The sequence below is a fragment of the Salvelinus fontinalis genome, chromosome 17 (assembly GCF_029448725.1).
Source record: "Salvelinus fontinalis isolate EN_2023a chromosome 17, ASM2944872v1, whole genome shotgun sequence".
In the NCBI taxonomy this organism is placed as follows: Eukaryota; Metazoa; Chordata; class Actinopteri; order Salmoniformes; family Salmonidae; genus Salvelinus; species Salvelinus fontinalis.
This window is the reverse complement of record NC_074681.1, coordinates 45,665,756-45,684,113: the sequence shown is the minus strand read 5'-3', so window position 1 is coordinate 45,684,113 and position 18,358 is coordinate 45,665,756. Positions and strand designations below refer to the sequence as shown.

Here is an 18,358-nt window from a genome sequence, read left to right as displayed (position 1 = left end):
TAGAAAGGGTTTCAGGCTTGTTTTTTGAAAAATTTATGAGTAGGTGTAGTTTTTCCAAGGTGTCTCATTATAAAAGAAGTCTTGCTGGCGCGTGAGTGAGGTGTGCGTTCTTCGTTATTCATCTTCCCTATTGAACATACTATTCTCCGTCTTAAATATTATCGTTTATTTAGATATTAGAGTACCTGAGGATTAATTAGAAACATCGTTTGACTTGTTTGGACGAACTTTACAGGTAACTTTTTGGATTCGTTTGTATGCATGTTGAACGAGTGGATTACTGAGATCATTGGCGCCAACTAAACAGATTTTTTGGGATATAAAGAGAGGACTTTATCCAACAAAATGACCATTCATTGTGTAGCTGGGACCCTTGAGATTGCAAACAGAGGATCTTCAAAGGTAAGTGATTATTTAACCTCTCTTGGGTAGGGGGCAGTATTTTCACGTCCGGATGAAAAGCGTGCCGAAAGTAAACTGCCTGTTACTCAGGCCCAGAAGCTAGGATATGCATATAATTGGTCGATTCGGATAGAAAACACACTACAGTTTCTAAAACTTTTCAAATAATGTCTGTGAGTATAACAGAACTGATATGGCAGGCGAAACCCCGAGGACAAACCATCAAAAATAAAATTCAGCCTACCACTATTTTCAATGGCTGTCATTTTTATTATAAGGCGAAGTCCTCCCAGATTGCAGTTCCTAGGGCTTCTACTAGATGTCAACAGTCTTTAGAAATAGTTTCAGGCAGGCAGTTTTTTTGGAAAAATGAGCAAGAAATTGTTGTTTTTCTAGGTGGCTCCCATTTTGTCTGTAGTGTTTCCAAGCTCGTGGAAGAGAGCACGTTTTTTGGTATTTTTCTCCGGTAAAGATAACAATTCTCCGTCTTAAATTTGTTCGTTTATTTACGTTTTAGGGTACCTAATGTTTGATTAAACGTTGTTTGACTTGTTTGGAAAAGTTTATTAGTAACGTTTGCGATTCATTTTGTATGCATTTTGATGGAGGGAAACTGGGTGGATTATTGACTGAAGGGCGCCAGCTAAACTGAGTTTTTATGGATATAAAGAAGGACATTAATCGAACAAAAGGACCATTTGTGATGTAACTGGGACCTTTTGGAGTGCCAACAGAAGAAGATCATCAAAGATAAGGAATATGTTATATCGCTATTTCTGACTTTCATGTCGCACCTGCCTGTTGAAATATGTTTTTCATGGTTTTGTATGTGGGGCGCTGTCCTCGCCATAAAGCCTTTTTGAAATCTGACACAGCGGCTGGATTAACAAGAAGTGAAGCTTTATTTTGATGTATTACACTTGTGATTTTATGACAGTTAAATAATGATAATTCTGTAGTATGAATTTCGCGCTCCGCTATTTCACCGGATGGGACGCTACCGTCCCACCTGCCCATGAGAAGTTAATCGCTATTTGTGACGCCTGTGCTGGTTGAAAAAGTATTTTGATGTGGGGCGCTGTCCTCAGATAATTGCTTGGTATGCTTTCGCAGTAAAGCTTTTTTGAAATCCGACAACGCGGTTGGATTAACAAGAAGTTAAGCTTTTAAATGATGTATGACAGTTGTATTTTCATGAATGTTTAATATTACGATTTTTGTATTTTGAATTTCGCACTCTGCAATTTCACCGGATGTTGTCGTAGGTATCCCTCTAGCGGTTCATCCTCCCAAACAGGTTAAACAGCACAACAGTTTTCAGCTGTGTTAACATAATTGCAAAAAGGTTTTCTAATGATCAATTAGCCTTTTAAAATGATAAACTTGGATTAGCTAACAATGTGCCACAGGAGTGATGGTTGCTGATAATGGGACTCTGTACGCCTATATAGATATTCCATTTTGTATTTCTTATCTGCCGTTTCCGGTTACAATAGTCATTTACAACATTAACAATGTCTACACTGTATTTTTTCTGATCAATTTTATGTTATTTTAATGGACAAAACAAATGTGCTTTTCTTTCAAAAAACAAGGACATTTCTAAGTGACCCCCAACTTTTGAACAGCAGTGTATGCACAAACTCTTCCGAACTGTTTCGGCTGGGAAGCATGCAGACGCCTTAAGGCAGTGGAATTCAAAGTCGCGGTACGGGAGAACTGCAGTGGGGTCACCCCCCAAAAAAATCCAAGAATAATTTAGGAACAAAACATTTAGAGGACAGATTCTAAGGGACCATATACAAAAATTGAGAAAAATAATGAACTAAATACTATTTTAGAGAAAAAAATATGTATTTGTTTCTTTTAATTTTGATAAGAGATGAAAATGCAATGAATTTAAAGTTATTTGTTGACGTAAAAATCAAAATGTACAGATTTGAAGGTTGTGTCATTAGATCTGGGGTGGGGTCCCCGCAGAAAAAGTTTGAATACCACTGCCCTAAATGGTACTATAGACACAGATCAAAAAGGCCAATTTCTATTTTGTTTATCCATTCTGTGAGAGACTAAAGTTGTGATTTTGCGTGCAAATGTAACGTCCATAACGCTGGAATGTTATAAACGCTTATTTATGATGCTATAAATAAATCCTACCTATTATATGCACCATTCTAAACACCAAAAGACTATTGATTTTATTCAGTTACCCGCCTCATTAGTTTGAGTGGTAAAGACAGTATAGCTACCTGCTAAATAAGAGCCTTCTCCGTGTCGTGTTTATCTTCCAGAAGCTCCTCATCAGAGTCTACAAACGGAGCAAGCAAACAACAAAAAATCAAATAGATCTAAGAAAATGCCAAAACACACACAGACATAGGAAATAGCATAAATAAGTTGTGCAATAAATGGATTTGAAAATGACAATATCACCATGCGGTGACACATATCAGAGTATACGGATATGAGATCAAATATTATTCTGATGACACTTCATGCTGTCTTGGTCGCCAGAGAGCTTCTCCAATATTTGTCATACCAGTCGTTGGTGCCAAAACAATATTTCTCATTTACGTTGTTTAAAAGACACTTATACACTGTGAATCCCACACAGAGATTAAACCCAGTTTAAACAGCCACAACATTCGCTATGGAAAACAATCCACAAACAGGCCTGTAAAATTTCAATTCAAACCTTAGATTCACACATTCTCACCTGCCACAGACTCGGGTGGGGAGTAGAACTGCCCATCTGAAAGTGGTCCTGGTTGCATGAAGGGGGCCCTTTCAGGGGCGTCCATTATAGAAAGAAATCCTGATGGGATGAAAACACAACGATGACACGTAAGTGTCGCTGTAACATAGTACCACTTGTACAGTGCCTTCAGAAGTTATTCACAACCCTTGACTTTCTCCCCATTTTGTTTTGTTATACCCTGTATAAAAATGTGTTGAGATTGTGTCACTGGCTTAAACACAATACACCCATAATGTCAAAGTGGAATTATGTTTTTTGAAATGTGTACAAATCAACTAAAAATGAAAAGCTGAAATGTCTTGAGCCAATAAGTATTCAATCCCTTTGTTATGGCAAGCCTAAATAAGTTCAGCAGTAAACAAACGGAATAGAGCTATGCACAGGCAGAATCCTAGAGGAAAATCTCATTCAGTCTGCTTTCCAACAGACAAATTCACCTTTCAGCAGGACAATAACCTAAATAATATTAACCTAAAACAACAAGGCCAAATATACACTGGAGTTGCTTACCAAGACAACATTGAATGTTCCCGATTGGCCTAGTTACAGTTAATTTAAAATCGTCTTGAAAAGCTATGGCAAGAATTTTAAAAGGCTGTCAAGAAATTTACCCAGAAATACTCACAGCTGCAATCGCTGCCAAAGGTAATTCTAAAATGTATTGACTATAAGGGTGTGAATACCTATGTAAATTTGATATTTCTGCAAGTAATGAACATTTCTTAAAACATGTTTTGTTATTATAGGGTACTGTGTGTAGATGGGTGAGAAAAAACAACTTAATCCATTTTGAATTCAGGTGTAACGCAAAATCCTTGGCTTGGATTTTGCTCTGACATGAACTGTCAACCGTGGAACCTTATATAGACAGGTGTATGCCTTTCCAAATCATGTCCAATCAATTGAATTTACCACAGGTGGACGCCAATCAAGTTGTATAAACATCTCAAGGATGATCAATGGAAACAGGATGTACCTGAGCTCAATTTTGAGTCTCATAGCAAAGGGTCTGAATGACCTGTTTTCCGCTTTGTCATTATGGGGTATTTTGTGTAGATTGATGAGGGAAAAATGTATTTAATACATTTTAAGATAAGGCTGTAACGTAACAAAATGTGGAAAAAGTGAAGGGGTCTGAATATTTTCCAGACGCACTGTATATACAGATGCGGTGATGTTTTGCTGAATGCGGTGAAGGAAAACACTGTGGCAGCAAGCGCAATGGCAAGTTTGTTAGTCAAAAGAGACCCACTACAATAGTTTGAGCTTTTAACAATACAAATGACTCCAATCAAGACAAAAGGATATGTAACCCATTTGCCTCTACATGTGTTTTTATATTACATTATGATTCAAAATGTGTATTTCTTCCGTTTCTATAAACTGTGAGTATAAATCCAAATAAGTCAATTTAGAAGATTATCGCTTCCTCCCAAAGTGTGTACTTGTTCACTTCCCTTTCCCTTCATTTACTTATTTTGTTGGAACATGTGGTGAAGACTCCCTCTAGCCCATACCTCCACCAATCCAATGCTTTTAGATTTGTGGGAAGTAGTGAACGGGTGTACACCTCAGGAGAAAGGAGATATTACTGGGATGCACCCTAGGAGTGCAATGGGAGAGTTTCCTATACTCACTGTTCTCATCGTCAGCCTCCTGAGGTAGGACCTTAAAGTCTAGTAGCCACGTCTCTATCCAGGCCAGGATGAAAGAGACGATGGGCAGCAGGTACCCAAAGGCCCCCTGGGAAAGGAGCTGAAACATGCACACACAAAAAACTAACTTGCTCTTAGTTCAAATAGCAAAAAACACATAAGCATACTGTCAAAAACACTGACATGCACAGACACTAAACATGTACAGCGATTCCTCCTTTAAAAGTTGCGTCTAACTGCGGAACACCTTGCGTGCTGCCGCAGCATTCTGTGGCACGTCATTTAATTGCGAGCCATTTGTTTCTGCAACTTATTGCTAGTTTGACCACCAGAGGGCATCTTTGAGAAGCATTTGATAGTATTCCGTATTGGCATTACCAGAGAATTTAAAACCTTTTTTGTAATAACATAGTATATGGGATTGATTAAGAAATGTGGCTTAATTCATTTGATTAATATTATGGTGTTTCTGTTCAGAGAAAAAAGAAAAACGAAACCCTCAGGGTCTCCGTTAGGATGGAATGGAAAATATGGCGCTGTACAATGTGCCGGTCGGGAGTAGGCTACAGGATTTCTACATTTTTTGCCTTCATTAGACAACTTTGCTCCAATATTTCTGTAAATCAGTGATATTTATTCCCATAGTAATTCATTATGGATCCATAAGTAAATAACATCTGCATTTTGAAATACTTTCATTATTTTATTTAAAAATGTGTTTATTTGTTTATTAGGCTAATGTGCAGTCTACAATAAATACTGTAGTAAACATGGGAAAGTGCCTAATTTCTTACATAAGGGAGAACAGGCTGTCTGTACTACAGAATGCGGCCCGTTGGGGAGGAAGGAGTAGGCTGTCCTTGTAAATAAGAATTTGTTCTTAACTGATTCCATGTGTGTTATTTCACAATGTAGAAAATAGTACAATTATAGAAAAATCCTGGAATGAGTAGGTGTATCCAAACTTTTGACTGGTACCTGCTGGAACGGAAAATATGGCGCTGTACAACACGACGGTCGGCCGTACAGTACTGGGCTATTTAGCTAAAGAATTCCTGTGTCGTGCAGACGAGAGACCGGGGTTCAAATCCCTGATGGGGAGGAAGTCTGTCTCAGAGTCCCCATGCTTGTCTCAGAGCAACGCGAAACATTGCTAAAATAGTTGTAGGCTTTTGCTTCAAATCCTATTGCTTCTAACGTCAATATGCTCTTTAAATAAATAAGACCTACACCACTTTTAACAGCACATTACTCAACACTAGTGAGACTCATGTCACCTACAGTAGGCCTACAGTATATCGAAAAATATGACGTGACTCTCCGCCAATAATTACATATAGAGGATTGGAGGATTCTAAATTAATATCTAAAGGGGCATTTTCCATTTGGTTTCTGGAGAAACCTAACTTGATTATTTAGCAGACATCACTTGCTTATATTCAGTCAACACATATCTTAAGAATATCATGGAATATTTTAACATTTTCATTTCTCCATGCTTGTCTAAGAGCAGCGTGAAATGGTGCTGAAATAGACATCCACAGCGGGAAGGCTATGTATTCTGTGCCTACTCATGGCATCTCTTCGGTTACACATCCTTGGAATGGCAGAACAGCATAACGGTCCGGGCGGCCCTTGCTGTGCCTGGTGAGCAGTTGGTCAAGTTCTGTTTGTCAGAAGAGGAATGGAAATGTCAGGGTGAACCGAAGACCTGACGAAGCCGTCACGTATGTTGACTCTGCCTGTCTGAGGTGTAGTTCCAGAGCTCACAGGTGTACCTGGCAAGGATTGTGACGTCATCTCGTTCCTCGCCCTTTTCCCATCTCGTTCCTCGCCCTTTTCCCATCTCGTTCCTCGCCCTTTTCAACGCGCGAGTGAGTCAATGATTCCAATAATTCGTCTGACAAACAAAGAACATTGCGTCGTGCAGGCCCAGGCATGGATCAAGGCTGGCGAGACATTTAATAAACGTCATCGTCACTGTCGAATCAACCGTGGCCCTTGAGCAATTTGCTTGTTAATCATGAAGATTAACGAAAGCATAAAGATGTTGATGAAGAAATTGTGTTTTGAGTTAGAAATGTAACACTACAGTACTTAAGCATCAAATACATTGCAAGTTGAGGGACAGTAGTTTGAACGTGAAGACTTTTAAAAAATGCTAAGTGCTACGATGCAAAATTTTTGACCAGTTGCAATTGTAAGTAGGCCTAATAAAATAAATCCTACCTCTATTAGGCTGTTAAGCCTCATAACTGGCTGAGGTAGGCTAAGTTATTTTATATAGGTCTAAGCTCCGAAGAAATAGACTGCAAACAAGAGGGCTTAATTGGAAAGTCAAATTTAAATTGTTAAAATGAATTGCTCGACTGGTGTAGGTTTGGTCTGTTGATCTGTTGGTGTGCAACACTTGCATAACAAGTTTGCTATATTTTCAGCACCAGCCACTGTTCACCTCCTATTGATTGCACTGCGGTTGCTGCCAGTTGATTTTTAAATTGAACCTTTATTTAACTAGGCGAGTCAGGTAAGAACCAGTTCTTATTTACAATGACGGCCTACCCCGGCCAAACCCGGATGACGCTGGGCGAATTGTGCACCCTATGGCACTCCCAATCACGGTCGGATGTGATACACCCTGAATTCGAACCAGGGACTGTAGAAAAAAGCCTCTTGCACAAAGATGCAGTGCCTTAGACCGCTGCACCACTCGGGACCAATGAAACACACACTTTTTCCCCCCAGAACATTAAATGTGTGTAGGTAGATACTAATGATTTGTTGCAAGTTGGGGGGGGGTTCACACCTAGCTTGGCTATTAGACAATTATTTTGTAAAAAAGTTGAATAGTCTATTGTTCAGCTAATAGCCCATCCTGCTATGCCTGTGAAAAACGAATACCTTTTCCCCTTGATAGTGTTTTTAGCCACAATCGGCCCCAACCCCAATTCATTCATTTGGGCACAGTCGATAGCGTGCTGGACTTCTGGCTAGAATGTTGATGTTTCGAAACCTGCTCCCTGCTTGTTTCAATCCAGGCTAATTGTCTCAGACAATTAGCCTGGATTGTTAATCCAATCTCGTTCCTCGCTCTCTTCCACGCGTCATTCAGCACGCTTGTGGGTGTGCTGGCAGGATGTACCGTTTTTTTATTCTGTATATATGAATTATAAAGCAGCCTTTACTTAAATCATGTTTCTAGTCTATTGCATAGTTACAATGTGTAATCATTGATGTCCCAGGAGCGGTAAACATTGTTGAAGTGTATAATTGTAATACATACATGCAGACACAGCATCATTCAAAGAATGGAGTTTGATACACCTGGTATTAGATATGACTAAAACAAAACTTGCTAAATAGCGATTTTCGTAAATGAACTTTATGACAAAAAAATATGCACAATCGTTTGTCTCTACATTAACTACCACATTCCTCTCAATTGTAAATGTTTTGCTTAACTTGTTATGACGTTGTAACTACTTACATCTGCTTCCCCCGTAATGTTTAGTCAGCCATCTTTGCTGAAGAAAGTCACCAGGGACGGGTGGCTCGCATCAAGTTCGTCATTGGAATCACTCAAAATGATTAGTCATATACAAACCTTGGGACCCAAATGCATAATGAGTGCTCTAACTCCCCCTTGTGGTGGTCTGAGGCAATGAACCCGTGACGCTGGGTACCTCTAAGTTACCACGGCGTATGCTCGCAACTATTAAAGGAGGAACCAATGTGCCAACACCAAGACCTACAGTAATGCTTACATTATTCGATTCACAATCCAAACATGAAAATACAAACATCTTACCATCCTTCAAATATGTTAGATGTATTGCAAAGATGTATTGCATATCCCTCCTATTGTATTCAAATGATGAAATATATTTTCATTCCTCCTGTTAAAATTATGTCAGACATACTTTAATAAAAACATACCTTTGATAAAATGACTTTTGCGATCAAGAAAGCACTTGTGGTTGCTGTGGTTATCTGTGATGGAAAGACAGATCAGAAAACAGTTACTACTTGTAGTTGGCATTAAATATATTACGTCAGTAAAAATGAAATCATGAAAAGAAAATGTCACTGCATCATAAGTGGACTATTGAAAAAAAACAAAAAAAAAACAGGAAATGTGTTGCCATGCAATTACTGTCTATTCGATTGATTGCTTGACTGAAAACAGGCACAATGAACATGTAAAACAGGACCTGCACAGGGGAAACAGCGTCCTCTAGTGTAGCAAATGTGAAAATGCGTTTGAGTCATAGGATGGTTCACCTACCGCTATGGCCCACCAGTGACGCAGTTTACAAACAGCATAGGCCAAGATTAGGGCTGCAAACCGCAACACAGCCAGGAGCTAGGGGATATTCAGTCGCAATTTACATCGTCATGTCTGCCTGAGCTGGATAACAAATGAGCACTGTACTCTGACTGAGCAAAGATGCAGCATAATGGACTTACAAATATGTCGAAGAATGAGGCGTGGTAGTCATAGTGTAAGACCTCCTTATCGAGCCGCTTCTCGATTCCTCCGTTCACCTATGAAGACAAAAACAAAAAAGGAATGGATTTGACAGATAAGACAGGTGCAAAATACCCAAATCTGTAGTCAATACATTGAGTTATCTTGTCACAGATTAAATGAATTCTTAAAATACCAAACATTTTCAAATGTTCCCCCTTTCAAATATGCGACTTGCTATGTTATCCGTGATTTGCATGCACTTTAGTAACGACTAAATGTTGGCATTGGCAATGTAGACAGAAGAGTTAATATTTCATGAAGAGGATGATATCAGTTCATTTATAGATTGAAAAGCCTGAGAAGTCTGTGTGTGTGTTACTATTTTAAAAAAGGTCAAAGGGTCAGTGTAGAAACTGGTACAAACAGGTTGTCCTGTAGTTAAAAAAAAGGAAGATAAAAAAAAAAAAAGACTTCCTCCTGTGGAGCCCTTTCTCAAAGTTGTGGTTGCATAACCATAAATGCACTCATACTACACCAACATACTCAAAAAGAAATGGAATCAAACAGACCGAACCAGGGAGGAACTATCTGGACTTCTCCAATAACAAAAGCTCATTTTCATTTTCCATTATGAGCCCTAATGATAACCCTGTAACTGATAAGCTCAACCTTAACCGGATTCAAACATGAACACTGGCCTGTTCGCAACTAAATCGCGGAACCTGCGCCTTACCTGCAGGTTACTGCTGTATTTCTTAACACACTACTAACGGGAGATTACGCAGCGAGCCGAGCTAAAATAACCTTAGTTGCAATGAAAAAAACAGCAGAATAAATTTTTAAAAACTAGTCAAGCCGGCTTAATAGTAGACAGCAGAAAAGGCATGGTAAAAGGTCACTACTCCTGCCCCAATGACGAAACATCTTATCAGGAACAAATGGAAGAATGTGACATTACAACTGAAATAAAATTGACTGGACTGTAAATGTAGACTATGATTTAGTTAACATTTAATTGCAGACAATTACTCAACCAAATTATGCCTACGTCGAGGCTCCTCTTCCGCGAATATAATGTTATTGAAGATCAACTTAACTAGGCCATTTTAAATTAAATACAATTGAGACTTGCTTTACCTGTAGTGAAGTATTTTTGTGGTAGTTTAAGTTTAAAAAGTTACTTAAATATAGGCAAAGTTAAACTTTGTCAAATAATTGGTCAACCTTAGTACTTTATATTGTGGGACAGTTAGATCACACTTTATTACAAATAACTACACTCAGACTACTACACTTGTATACACTCCTACTAGAATACAGCAGTATATGAACATTTTTATAGAGTACAGAAGACAAGGAGTCATTGGTGAAGTTTTCAATAAAACATTTATTTTATCACAACGGTTTGGAAGACAGCGTGATGTTCTTGAAGTCCTCTGAGCTGGAGGGGGGGGGGGGGGGGGGGGGGGGATCAGTGGGAACCACCTCTGCCCCCAAGGGGAACCTCAAGTCAAGAGTTGAATTGTAAATCTACTTGAAGTTAAACAAAGCAAATTGATAGAGTTCGCTGGAAATGTTCATGACATGATTTTCGTAATCGGACAGGGACACAGAAGATTGTGTGGATTATCTTTCAGACCTGTAAGGAAATAAAAATGTGTGTGTGTCAGACAGATGTTCAAAATACTATAATTTGAGAGTTCGCTAGCCTGCCTGGAGTGTCAGATGGGCGGTGTTAAGATAATGGGCATAATGCCAACCCAGAGATGGCGCTTAGTGGGGCACCCATCTAGGATATACACTGCTCAAAAAAATAAAGGGAACACTAAAATAACACATCCTAGATCTGAATGAATGAAATATTCTTTTTAAATACTTTTTTCTTTACATAGTTGAATGTGCTGACAACAAAATCACACACAAATTATCAATGGAAATCAAATTTATCAACCCATGGAGGTCTGGATTTGGAGTCACACTCAAAATTAAAGTGGAAAACCACACTACAGGCTGATCCAACTTTGATGTAATGTCCTTAAAACAAGTCAAAATGAGGCTCAGTAGTGTGTGTGGCCTCCACGTGCCTGTATGACCTCCCTACAACGCCTGGGCATGCTCCTGATGAGGTGGCGGATGGTCTCCTGAGGGATCTCCGCCCAGACCTGGACTAAAGCATCCGCCAACTCCTGGACAGTCTGTGGTGCAACGTGTCGTTGGTGGTTGGAGCGAGACATGATGTCCCAGATGTGCTCAATTGGATTCAGGTCTGGGGAACGGGCGTGCCAGTCCATAGCATCAATGCCTTCCTCTTGCAGGAACTGCTGACACACTCCAACCACATGAGGTCTAGCATTGTCTTGCATTAGGAGGAACCCAGGGCCAACCACACCAGAATATGGTCTCACAAGGGGTCTGAGGATCTCATCTCGGTACCTAATGGCAGTCAGGCTTCCTCTGGCGAGCACATGGAGGCGGCCCCCCAAAGAAATGCCACCCCACACCATGACTGACCCACCGCCAAACCGGTCATGCTGGAGGATGTTGCAGGCAGCAGAACGTTCTCCACGGCGTCTCCAGACTCTGTCACGTCCTCAGTGTGAACCTGCTTTCATCTGTGAAGAGCACAGGGCGCCAGTGGCGAATTTGCCAATCTTGGTGTTCTCTGGCAAAAGCCAAACTTCCTGCACGGTGTTGGGCTGTAAGCACAACCCCACCTGTGAACGTCGGGCCCTCATACCACCCTCATGGAGTCTGTTTCTGACCGTTTGAGCAGACACATGCACATTTGTGGCCTGCTGGAGGTCATTTTGCAGGGCTCTGGCAGTGCTCCTCCTTGCACAAAGGCGGAGGTAGCGGTCCTGCTGCTGGGTTGTTGCCCTCCTACGGCCTCCTCCACATCTCCTGATGTACTGGCCTGTCTCCTGGTAGCGCCTCCATGCTCTGGACACTACGCTGACAGACACAGCAAACCTTCTTGCCACAGCTCGCATTGATGTGCCATCCTGGAACACATTTTGGTTTATTTCATTCCATTTATGAGTTTTAAATGTATTCATTGTCTTTTGTTTGTAGCACTCCCACACACACACACACAGAAAGGGTAAGCACAAATAAAACATCCCAAATCACCCAGAAAAAGTTACATTCCTCCGCAAATAAGTTCCCAATCAATACTTTAAATTGCCCGAAATGCACCAGAACATAATGTGTGTGTGTAGTGGTAATCCATAAGTAGAAAGAATGAGGGGAGACAGTCACAGTTCAAGGGTTGGTAAACTAGGCAGTGCTGCGCCTGGGTACCTACACACTAGAAAGAGAGAAAGCGGCTCTGGAGGTTTGAACATTTGGTACAAATCCGAACTACAAAATCAAATTGATCCCCTCAATTTGTAAATATCATCACATCTGGTTGGAAAATCACTTGTAATATCAGAAAAATATGTGTTCATTGGCACTATATATATATATTATATACACACCCATCAGAATCCCCATATTAGTTAGAGGAGATATTCCCCACCCTTGAGGAGGAGAGGGAAATGTGCTCATCTGTGGAGACACAAATGCGCGCACAGGAACACTACCTGATCTAACGAGCACACGAGGGGACAGCTTTATTACAGGCCATTATGTTTCTAACTTTCTTAATCTCTCCCATAGAAACAACAGTGACAGCACCGTCAACAAAAACGGAAGGGATCTGTTGCAGCTCTGTAGAAGCCTGGGTCTGTACTTTGTCAATGGTAGGTTACGGGGGGACTCTTTGGGGAGATTCACCTACTGCTCACCTCTTGGCCACAGGACAGTATGATTACAGACATTGACCCCGCTCTGAGCTCATTCACTGTCAAGCCACTAACACCCCTGTCTGATCAGCAAAATTACATTGTTCCTCAAAAGAACAGATATGGAAACCACACATTCACAGCCCAGTAAGCTGTACAACATCAGAAATGCATACAAATGAGCCCAAAACAGCACAGAAGAATACCAGAAAGCAACCAGTAACCAAAATATCCAAACACTCTTAGATAACTTTCTGGGATAGTACATCCACTAACACTAAGGCATCAATCTAGCAATAAAAAACATCAGCGATATATTCAGGCAAAAAAAAAAATGGATAAAAAACAAAAAGACCAGATGACAACTGTTTTTATGCAGATTGTAAAATGATAAAGGGAAAAAATAAATAAACATTAGAACACTATCAAACCAAAAGCACAGAGACCCAAATAATGGTGAACTACACCTTCATTACTGTGAGACATTAACTGTATTAACGTACACTCAGAACCAAAAAAGCACAGTACAACAGCAAGCAGCTGACACTGATTGAGGAGTCCATAAACAAACAGCTTCTGGAAAAATTGGAAAAACCTAAAAAAGAGGAATTAGCAATAAATTGCAATGTCCGTACTGTGAGACGCTTAAGACAGCGCTACAGGGAGACACACGAGGACGATCAGCTGTCCGTCCTAACAGACCACGTGTAAAACCTGCACAGGATCGGTACAGCCGAACATTACACCTGCGGGACAGGTACAGGATGGCTACAACTGCCCGAGATACACCAGGAACGCACAATCCCTCCATCAGTGCTCAGACTGTGCGCAATAGGTTGAGAGAGGCTGGACTGAGGGCTTGTAGGCATGTTGTAAGGCAGGTCCTCACAAGACATCACCCACAACAATGTCGCCTATGGGCACAAACACACCGTCGCTGGACCAGACAGGACTGGCAAAAAGTGCTCTTCACTGACGAGTCACGGTTGTGTCTCACCAGGGGTGATGGGGGTTTATCGTCGAAGGAATGAGGCCTGTAATCTGGAGCGGGTTCAATTTGGAGGTGGAGGGTGGTCTGTGGGGGGGGGGGGGGGGGGGGGGGGTGCATTCTCAATGCTGTGCGCTACAAGGAATAGATCCTCCTCCCTCATGTGGTACCTTCCTGCAGGCTCATCCTGACATGACCCTCAAGCATGACAATGCAACTAGCCATACTGCTCGTTCTGTGCATGATTTCCTACAAGACAGGAATGTCAGTGTTTTGCCATGGCCAGCGAAGAGCCCGGATCTCAATCCCATTGAGCATGTCTGGGACCTGTTGGAGGGTGAGGGCTAGGGCCATTCCGCCCAGAAATGTCCGGGAACTTGCAGGTGCCTTGGTGGAAGAGTGGGGTAACATCTCACAGCAAGAACTGGCAAATCTGGTGCAGTCCATGAGGAGGAGATAAACTGCAGTACTTAATGCAGCTGGTGGCCACACCAGATACTAACTGTTTGTTTTGATTTTGACCCCCCCCCCCCCCCCCTTTGTTCAGGGTCACATTATTCAATTTCTGTTAGTCACGTGTCTGTGGAACTTGTTCAGTTTATGTTTCAGTTGTTGAATCTTATGTTCATACACTGCTCAAAAAAATAAAGGGAACACTTAAACAACACAATGTAATGCCAAGTCAATCACACTTCTGTGAAATCAAACTGTCCACTTAGGAAGCAACACTGATTGACAATAAATTTCCCATGCTGTTGTGCAAATGGAATAGACAAAAGGTGGAAATTATAGGCAATTAGCAAGACACCCCCAATAAAGGAGTGGTTCTGCAGGTGGTGACCACAGACCACTTCTCAGTGCCTATGCTTCCTGGCTGATGTTTTGGTCACTTTTGAATGCTGGCGGTGCTTTCACTCTAGTGGTAGCATGAGACGGAGTCTACAACCCACACAAGTGGCTCAGGTAGTGCAGCTCATCCAGGATGGCACATCAATGCGAGCTGTGGCAAGAAGGTTTGCTGTGTCTGTCAGCGTAGTGTCCAGAGCATGGAGGCGCTACCAGGAGACAGGCCAGTACATCAGGAGACGTGGAGGAGGCCGTAGGAGGGCAACAACCCAGCAGCAGGACCGCTACCTCCGCCTTTGTGCAAGGAGGAGCACTGCCAGAGCCCTGCAAAATGACCTCCAGCAGGCCACAAATGTATCATTTTACAGATGTATGTTGAAAACATTTTTGAAGAGATGCGATGGATCATTCAATATTCCCTTTCTTTTGTAGTTCAGTGAAATCTTCCCATGTGAAGAGTCAACTCATTTAATTAAAGTTCAATTTGTAACTATTTTTTCTATTGGAAGGATTTAATCATCACTGGGGATTTAACCAAAGCAATGCTCATTTTCAATACGGAAATACATGCAGTCAAATGTATGCCAGGGCTACACACTGACTAAACAAAAAAACTTTGACTGCCCACCCTCGAAAGACAAAATCAGCAACCAAGTTGTTCTTACCACGGACATGATTTCAAGGGGAAACTCCTGCAATATGAGACTCAAGCAAAGGAGAAAGCGATTCGTGGAATGTAAAAAAAAAAACTATCCTTGAGTTAATAAAGCTGCAAACAAACACGGACTCCTGAGTAAGGCAGCTCCAAAATGCAGGTGTTTCGGAGGAGCAGCTAGCAAAAGCAGAGCGTACGTGTTGGTCATTTTGTCTAGTTGCGCTGTGATTGGCTCAGTGTTCTGTCACTCATGGGGACACTACATTGCCGCAGAATCTTCAGGGAGCACTACGCAGTTCAAGCCCCCTTGGGTGCTGCCATAGATTTACATTAGAAGTGCCCGTCCAAAGCTCGAGGTCATTGGCCACTGATAAAAAGACATCAAATGATGTTATATTTACCATAGCTTTGAATGGACTGATCACGTCAAAAGCAAAATCTTAGCTGGCTAACTAGACAAGCAGTTATCATCGTTGACAATCTACTGGCAAATCCTTCTCAATTAATGATAAAACATATCGGTGCTCATCGGCCATTGGACATAAACATTACACAAGGCAGAAATTGCAAATTCAACAATGTGTGGTTTGGAAGGAATCAATGGCTAACTGTGACACAAAGCAATCACTATTTTGCTTCCCGTCTGCTATTCGGTGGAGAGGGTGTGTGGTCCAAGTCTAGGTTTAAAATGTCAGACTGAAAATGTCTCTTTTCTAAACTTAAAAGGATAAACATTCACACGCAACACCATGGGCCAGAAAAAGTTGAATACATTGGCCTGATCACCGATGACGTGACAGCCTGAGGAGGAGGAGGTCAGTGACCTGGCAGTTTTGTTTACTACAGAAAACGTAGTGCCAAGCACACCCCAATTCACATGAACGGGGCTGTAGTGGAACGGGTTGAGAGCGTCAAGTTCCTCGGTGTCCACATCACGAAGGACCTATTATGGTCCAAACCCACCAACAGGCACAACAACACCTCTTCCCCAAAGAGTCGGCACGGGCCCTAGGATCCACACTAAGTTATACAGCAGCACCACTGAGAGCATCTTGACTGGCTGCATCAATACTTGTTATGGTAACTGCTTGGTATCCGTAAGGCGCTACTACAAAGGGTAGTGCATATGGCCCAGTACATCACTGGAGCCGAGCTCCCTGCATCCAGGACCAGGCGGGAAGGCCCTAAACATCTTCAAGGACTCCAGCCACCCAAACCACAGAGTGTCCTCTCTGCTACCGCACCGCAAGCGGTACCGGAGCACCAAGTCTGGGACCCAAAGGCTCCTAATGAGCGTTAACCCCAAAGCCATAAGACTGCTGAACAGTTAATCAAATGGCCACCTTGCCCATTTGCACGGACTCTCTTGGACCGACTCTATGCACGCTCACTGAACTATACCCACACTACACCCCACACACACACGCTGCTGTTACTCAGTTTATTATCTATCCTGATTGCCTAGTTCCTTTTACCCCTACCTACATGTACACTACCGTTCAAAGGTTTGTCACTTAGAAATGTCCTTGTTTTTGAAAGAAAAGCACATTTTTTTCTGTCCATTAAAATACCATAGAAATACAGTGTAGACATTGGTAATATTGTAAATGACTATTGCAGCTGGAAACAGCAGATTTTTTAAATAGAATATCTACATAGGTGTATAGAGGCCCATTATCAGCAACCATCACTCCTGTGTTGCAATGGCACGTTGTGTTAGCTAATCTAAGTTGATTATTTTTTTTAAAGGCTAATTGATCATTAGAAAATCCTTTTGCAATTTTGTTAACACAGCTGAAAACTGTTGTGCTGATTTAAAGACGCAATAAAACTGGCCTTCAAACTAGTTGAGTATCTGGCGCATCAGCATTTGGGGGTTCAATTAAAGGCTCAAAATGACCAAAAACAAAGAATTTCTTCTGAAACTCATCGGTCTATTCTTTTTCTGAGAAATAAATGCTATTCCATGCGAGAAATTACCAAGAAACTGAAGATCTCGTACAATGCTGTGTACTAATCCCTTCACAGAAAAGCGCAAACTGGCTCTAACCAGAATAGAAAGAGTCGGAGGCCCCGGTGCACAACTGAACAAGAGGACAAGTACATTAGAGTGTTGAGTTTGAGAAACAGACGCCTTACAAGTAAATGGTAAATTTGCCATTCACTTTATGGAACGGGGAAATGGTGGCGGATGATGGTTGCAATTGAGATCAGCTGTGCGGGTGATTTTAGTGTGTTTTGATGGTTTAAGGAGAGATCAGCTGGCAATAGTCTAGTGGCCAATGCTGGTTACAATTGGCCTAATCTGTTTAACAATGAGAAGTGTTATCTTACCACAGTGAAAAGACACTGAAACCAGGAGTGTATTCAATACGTCTTGCAATGGAAACTGTTTAAGAACAAAACAGAACGAAAAGGTACCTAATTGAAGTTTTCCAATTGAAACAAAATTCTTTTGCAAAACGGTTTCCGTTTGGAGTAAACGGTTGCAAAACTCGGCATAATAAATACCCCTGTTTTGGGAAGTAAAAGGCCGTGTTATGTAAACTCAGTATGCAGGACAAAAAAAAAAAATGTACACATTTTATTGTAAAGTGTGCTTTTGATATTTTAAGTAGAAATTGTTCAGAAAAAGCCATATAGCTTTTAAAAGCCTGTTATAGTAAATTAAGTGCCCTTTGGATACACGTTACCAGTAACTGCAAACTTTTCCCAGTAACAAAAGGTATCAAAATGATTCATACATCGATACATTTATCTTAAACTACAGTAGTCAATATTGAGCTCTATCAATACTT

The 18,358-nt window shown here is 41.3% G+C and overlaps 1 protein-coding gene across 4 annotated transcripts in view; it reads right to left on the bottom strand.

The window, feature by feature from the left end:
• Nucleotides 1-18,358, bottom strand: part of stard3nl (STARD3 N-terminal like) — a 36,560-nt gene that overhangs the window by 10,977 nt on the left and 7,225 nt on the right. For all 4 annotated transcript variants that reach the window (XR_008753265.1, XR_008753263.1, XM_055867592.1 and 1 more), the window contains exons 3-8: nt 9,283-9,360; nt 9,101-9,178; nt 8,752-8,805; nt 4,798-4,915; nt 3,119-3,217; nt 2,652-2,710 (exon numbers count right to left, since the gene is read on the bottom strand). Coding sequence is in view for 2 of the 4 variants with exons in the window: in XM_055867592.1 (XP_055723567.1) it covers nt 2,655-2,710; nt 3,119-3,217; nt 4,798-4,915; nt 8,752-8,805; nt 9,101-9,178; nt 9,283-9,360 (483 nt within the window). In the remaining 2 variants the exon portion in view is untranslated. The remainder of the gene's footprint in view (nt 1-2,651; nt 2,711-3,118; nt 3,218-4,797; nt 4,916-8,751; nt 8,806-9,100; nt 9,179-9,282; nt 9,361-18,358) is intronic.